Genomic DNA, 6000 nt, shown 5'->3' with positions numbered 1-6000 from the left:
TGGGCTTTTTAAATCCCTGAATGCTAAACTGAGACTTCCCGTCCCTTGCACTACTTCTCTCCATATGTACCATCCAAACCTTGTGTAAACCAAGAAAATGAGTCTCTCTTCTGAGGTAAATTTGTAAAGGCGGTACAGTGTTCTTTGCCCAGATCTGGGTAAACATGGAGTCTTGAAACACAAGCTTTAATCTGGATCTAAAGTGGGAGATCTTATGCAATTCACATGCCTGTCGAGCCTCAGTTTCTGCATCTGTACAATCCTGGTGCTAGTAACGGTCAGGTAACTAAGCAAATGTATGATGATGGGTTCGTTCTTTACCAATATCTGAGGGATGTACCAGATGCACAGTTGAAATCTCTGCCACCTTCCTCCGTCTTTCTGAGATGCCTGAGCCTGGCCTAGAAATAAGACCCGGAAGACAAAGTCACGTATTCTAGGGAGTCCTCAGAGCCAATCCCGTTGGCCTCACCTATTCGCACAGTATTTCCACTCTGTCCCCTTTACGGTCCACACCCCCGGGCAGCCTCCTGGAACGTTCCTGACCACTGCTTCTGATCAGGGAGCTGCTCCCTTCCTCCTGAGGATGAGTCACTACGCTGCTTGCTTGCTTGCTTTCCATTGTGCTTTTTTTAAGTTCAAAAAAAGAAATGTGTCAAATTTAAAACTCAGCACAGCACATCTATTTAAAGCACAGAGGAAGAAGCCTTTGAGCGATGTGCAGAACGTGAAGCCTTTAGAGCCTAGAAGGCCTCAGCCCCGGTCTTTCTCGTGCTTCCTAAGGCCTGGACTTGAAAGGCAGGCAGGTGCTTGCAGTCTGAGCCCTTTGGGCTGGGACGGATAGGTAAGCCTCTGCAAGGGCAGGTGAGGGCAGGCAAAGCCTTGCCTGAAGGCAAGCCCTGGGGACGGTTTCCAGCCACTGCACCCTTGAGGCCCACGAGACCCGGGACTGGCAGCCCCGTCACCGGAACCGTCTCAGACAGAGGCAGGCCGACAGCTGTGTGCACGCACCTGCATGTTTGCTTACAGCTGGTCATAGGGCCACATGGGTTTAAGGCCGGAGACCGGGGCAGAGGTTTGAGGAAGGGGACAGGAATAGCTCCCCTCAGTCACCTGCTCGCCTCTACTTTCCAGCTACCCGATTCTTGCCTCTGAACAGTCGCAGAGCAGGGGTGCTCCAGGAGGCTGCTGGCACCTCAGGACCAGTGGAGGAAGGTCTGTCACCTTGGACACCTGCTTCCTTCACTCTGCTTCCCAGACACAGTCCCCCTAGACCTGCTGTACAATGAAGCCCTCGTCCCCTCTGCCCTGAGCTACCGGCCGTGGCCCTGCCTCCCTCTACAGCAAACCTCTCTGGAATACATGTTCCTGAGGCAGAATTGACAGCTAGTGGATGGCCTGGTAGGCCTGTGCCAGGCATGCATCCCAGGAGGCTGCACGGTGTCCTTCCGCAGAGGTCTCCATGACAGAGAGGTGTCTTTACATCCCACCACACCTGTCCACCTTCCTGAGTCAAGCGACGTCTGGCCCGAAGTAGGCCACAATAAATGCTTTCTGAGCAATTCATTTTTCAGAATAGTTGACATATTGCAATAAGGCAGAGGATGCATCATGTGACTTCAGAGTTCACTGGTTCTGATTATCCCACTCCGTCTGAGAAGGCGTTTTTGCCAAAATTGCACATATGTTCCTTAAAAACACACACAGTTGTTTTCTGGTGGAACTGTTCCCTCTCCCAAACCATCAAACGCTCCGTGTGTTAGACTCCAGAACACTCTCTTGTGGTTTCAGTTCTTCTCATGCCTCAGAGAACTCTCTTGGTAACTCAAAGAGGTGGCTCTTCCTACATGGCTTTGAGGAGGGCAAGGGGGCACTGGGCTCTAGAAGGGTGACGGTGGCTTTACTTTTCCCTCGCAAGCACAGGAATCAGTGGCCAAGTCCGGGCAAACAGAAGGGATTCTGGGACCACGCAAAGTGCAGAGACACATACAGCAGATGGCAGGGACTTCAAAAGCCTAAGAGTCACCTTGAAAGATAATAGCACCAAGGGAGGGGGTGGGAGGCTTTTGTACCCTCTGACAACAGGGAAGCAGGGAAGACAAAAGCTATTTGCCAGACTTGTGTGCGTGTCTATAGAACTGAGCAATGGTTCTGCTATAATTTACATCAAGGGAGGCTGAGCCTCCTGTCGTTGTGTCCAGAAATAAATGGCATCAATCAGCTGACAAACTGTTTCTTTTGCCTCCTGATCTTCTGGTCTTTTTTTTCCCTTCTTTTTTCTTTTTTTTTTTTTTCCTTTTTTTTTTCTTTTAAGCACACGAAACATTTAAATTCTCTCTATGCAGGCAGCCAATGTGTAACAATCTCCTTCCATTCACTAGGCCCCAGAGAAGCTCTAACTGAGCTCCTGACAGATGCCCACCCTGTGAGGCACTGGCATGACCGGGGAGACACGTCTGTCTCTGGCCCTTGGCGGGGCTGGGGGTGTCCATGGGGCAAATGTGGATTCATGTGAATGGGGAGTTCCAGGCTCCGACTGCCAGGGGGTGGGGAGTGGAAGGGGATCCCCATGATGCATGCCCTCACGCTTAGCCCCGTGCCAGTCTGCAGGCCTTATGTACATCTGAGAGGTAGGCAGATTTGGGGTGCATGAGGCTACATCAGTCACCTCCAGGTCACAGAGCCAGGCTGGAAGATCAGTCTGACTCTGAGACTGAACCTTCGTCCTTGCTGCCGGCTTCACTTTGGGTCAAAGCCAGGGTGAGCAGCAGGTGGGGAGGCCAACAGATTTTCAATGGACGCTAAAAGAAGTGTTTGTTCCTGGCTCTGAGAAAGAATATGAGAAAGGTCAAAACTGGCCTTTCCGGCTCCGAGGAAAGCTAGAGGGAAGAGCAGCAGGGGCCACCGGCCGTGCTCTCGTGGCGTGGAAGCCCAGCCTGCCGGGGCCAGGCTGCTGGCGGCACGGGGCCTCTGTCATCCCCCTCGAGCATCTGCTCCTCTCTGCGGCGGCGTGGGCCTCAGCTGCTCGTGAAAGGGATCAAGCCTCAGAAGCCTGTTCTTCTTCTTTGAAGCTGACAGCTTGATGCCTGTGGAAACGCGATACTATTTCAGGATTTCATTTGAAAGAGGCTTCAAAAGAGTGAATCGAAGGCTCCGCGGAATTGCTTATTATGGCTCTCCTCCCGGGCCGCAGCTCAGTTGGTGAGCCTAAACACGGCCTCCGTGGTTTGTGCACGTCATCCACAGGCAGGTGATGTTCTAAATTAGCATCTGGCTCATTCTAGAGGGCTGTAACTCTTCTTGAGCTTTCTCCCAAGAAGCAACCGGGACTTTGACAGCTTGTGCCTTGCTTGCATGGTCTGTTTTCGAAATGATCCTCCAGGAAGCCGATCAGGTGAACTACATGAGCCTCGTCCAATATTAAGCACGGCTTAAAGACGCTAAAAATAAAGGTCATGAAAAGGCTTCTCTAAAACCAGGGTGGCTGTGACCACCTCCCGGCCCCAGCCCCTCAGAGGCACAGGGGAGCAGCGGCCTTGCGGGCATGACAGGGCTGGGCAGGCAGCGCGGGGGAAGCGTGGCGCGGGGCCACGCCATGTGCCGCGTGGGCAGGAGCCGGAGGCCAGGCCGCCTGTGCGGTCTCTGAGCTCGGCACCGACGCCAGCGCTCCGGGCAGGGCCTGCCATCCGGCCCACGCAGCCCTGTCTCTCTGACGCCGCCCCCGCCACACTAAAGCACGCTCATCTTTTCACACCAGCCTTCCTTGCCGGGCCAAGGTCCTTGAGCGCCGAGTCACGTCTCCTGTATTTTTGTGTTCCCACACCTGGCACAGAAAGTGTGCAACATGTGCTGACATTAATAGGGAAGGGAAAGGAGAAGGGGAGGAGAAGTCCACGGGAGCAGAAACTGCCAGATTCCGGGGTTTTCCTGGATGGCACTCCCCCCGTGCCCCAGCCAGGAAAGTACTGTGGCTTCAAGAATTGGAAACAAAAGTCTCCAGGTCGCAGGTGCACGGTGCGTGAACACCATGGAGCCCAGCCTCCGGGCACTGAGCCGTGTTACTTGGCTGTCTCTCCCTTGGGCTCAGCCCGAAGAGAGGTTCTTCAGCAGAAAGCATCAGGAACACAAGGCCACCCTGCTTCTCCTGCTTCAGGAAAAATGATCGATACTGCTTGATTCTGATGGGCACCGGGCACCTCTGTGTCCCCTCCAAGCAGCCAGAGCATCAGCTTTCTCTACCTTCACATAAACTTCTGAGCCAATGATCCACTGGGCATGTTCGCACTTCAGAGGCACAGTCGTCACACATCTACCCTGTCACCCTCCAGCTGCTGCAGCTCACCACTTAACCGCCAGGGGACGGCTTGCCCTCTGAAGTCCAGTATTCAAACTCTTCCCTGTCGCCAACCCCCCCCCACACACCCCAAGGTAAGACGGTGCCCAGAGAGAAACTCCATTCAGCGGAACATTGGCCAAAGACCGTGAGGCTCTGTCCTGTGAGGCTAGGTCCTTGCTCGACATTCCAGGCCTCTGGGCACACCTGCCTGAAAGCCAAGAGTAATTCCAGGGGAAGGGCTCAAGTCGCCAACCTGGCTCTGTGCTAAGACCAGAAGCATCATCTGTGCAGGAGCACACCATGCGTCTAGCACCTCTATTCTCCTCATGTGGCTCCCCCGAGTGCAGGGGGGAGGTACTGCTCGTCTGCCAGGGTGGTCACCCCACGCGGGAGTAGGGGGTACAGGCCTTCCTGAGGGACTCCCTGCTGCTCCAGCCCTAAAATAACAGTTGGCCCAGTCCTAAGAGCTGGCACCTCCCCTGTCTTTTTGTGTGTGTGCTATATTCCAAAAGATGTGTGATTTTTTTATAAGGCAAAAGAAATCTCTAATTCATAAGAAGCCAGGATAAAATCCTTGAAGACCGCAAGCCAAAGTTAACTGCAAGCAATTTTCTAAATCTCAAAAAAAAAAAAAAAAAGCAATTTTCTAAATCTCAGCAAGAGAGGACTCTGTTACACAAAGGTAGCTATGCCACTAAAACAAGAGGCCTAGAAAGAAAGCAAGGCACAAGAAAACCAAACTTCCACAGAATGAGTTGTTCTATTTGGTAAACAGTCTGGTCCACAGAGAGACTGTATCCCGTTAGGATGTCCCCCTTGTCAAGGTCCACTCCTGCTGCTGGAAGGATCTTCCCATCTTCAGATGTGGCACTAGCACATCTGACTGAGTGCGGTCACTCAGCAAGAGCCAATTTAAGCTGGCTTCTCCATTCACACTGCACTCGAAAGAGACTAATTTCCAATTCCTCTTCAGACTCCAAGAGCAGATGTTGTGGCAAATGTTACAGCGAAGCGAACCCAGACAGCGATCCCGTGGCACTCCCTGGGGCGCACAGGACTCCTCAGCTCGTGCTATGGCTTGGACAGACACTGGTTTCAGGTCTACTGCTGCCCCCTCCTCCCTGCCAGGGTTTCTGATGGGACATGCTTTTGTATCAACACAGGGGATCTTGGAGAACAGGAGAATGTTCCCAACAGGGCTAGGGGGCAAGTGACAGCCTCAGAGCACTGAGGCCCTATTGCATCTGGCAGCCTGAATTGGGCAGCAGCTCCTGCAAATGAGAAGCCACTGCCTTCGTTAGGTAGGTCATTGTCCCATAAGCCCCACTTGGAGCACTGTCATAAAAGAAGTGGCAAATGCCCGTGGCTTGGTCTTTCTCCAGGGTGTCTGTGGCGCCAAGTGACATCTGCAGCAGGAAAAGACCAAGGCAAAGAATGAACAGAGTTCTCTCTCTGATCCTGGGATTGACTGGACATGCTAGAAGCCAGGGTGTCGGGGACCAGCAGCCCCCAGAGAAGGGCTCTAAGCCCAAGGACAGGAGCCAAGAGTGCCCGGGGAGGACACCCAGCCTCTCCTCCAGGTACTACGCCGTGCTCCCGCATGTCCTAGTCTGCAGCGCGATACTGACCCTGTAAGAAGAAGACAGCTCCTCCTACCTGACTGC

The 6000-nt window shown here is 53.3% G+C and overlaps 1 protein-coding gene across 7 annotated transcripts in view; it reads right to left on the bottom strand.

Annotated features, from left to right (window-relative positions):
* Positions 1 to 211: 211 nt before the first annotated feature.
* Positions 212 to 6000, bottom strand: part of PHKA2 (phosphorylase kinase regulatory subunit alpha 2) — an 83354-nt gene continuing 77565 nt past the window's right edge. For 6 of the 7 annotated variants that reach the window (XM_072817564.1, XM_072817563.1, XM_072817556.1 and 3 more), the window contains one exon: positions 5078 to 5742. In XM_072817564.1, coding sequence (XP_072673665.1) covers positions 5572 to 5742 — 171 coding nt within the window. In that variant the 3' untranslated portion in view covers positions 5078 to 5571. Of the gene's footprint in view, positions 402 to 5077; positions 5743 to 6000 lie in introns of those variants that run through there. The other variant, XM_072817560.1, reaches the window with a different exon arrangement.

The sequence above is a fragment of the Canis lupus genome, chromosome X (assembly GCF_048164855.1).
Source record: "Canis lupus baileyi chromosome X, mCanLup2.hap1, whole genome shotgun sequence".
Taxonomy (NCBI): Eukaryota; Metazoa; Chordata; class Mammalia; order Carnivora; family Canidae; genus Canis; species Canis lupus.
Note: the sequence above shows the minus strand (reverse complement) of the source record. Positions and strands in the feature narration are given on the sequence as shown.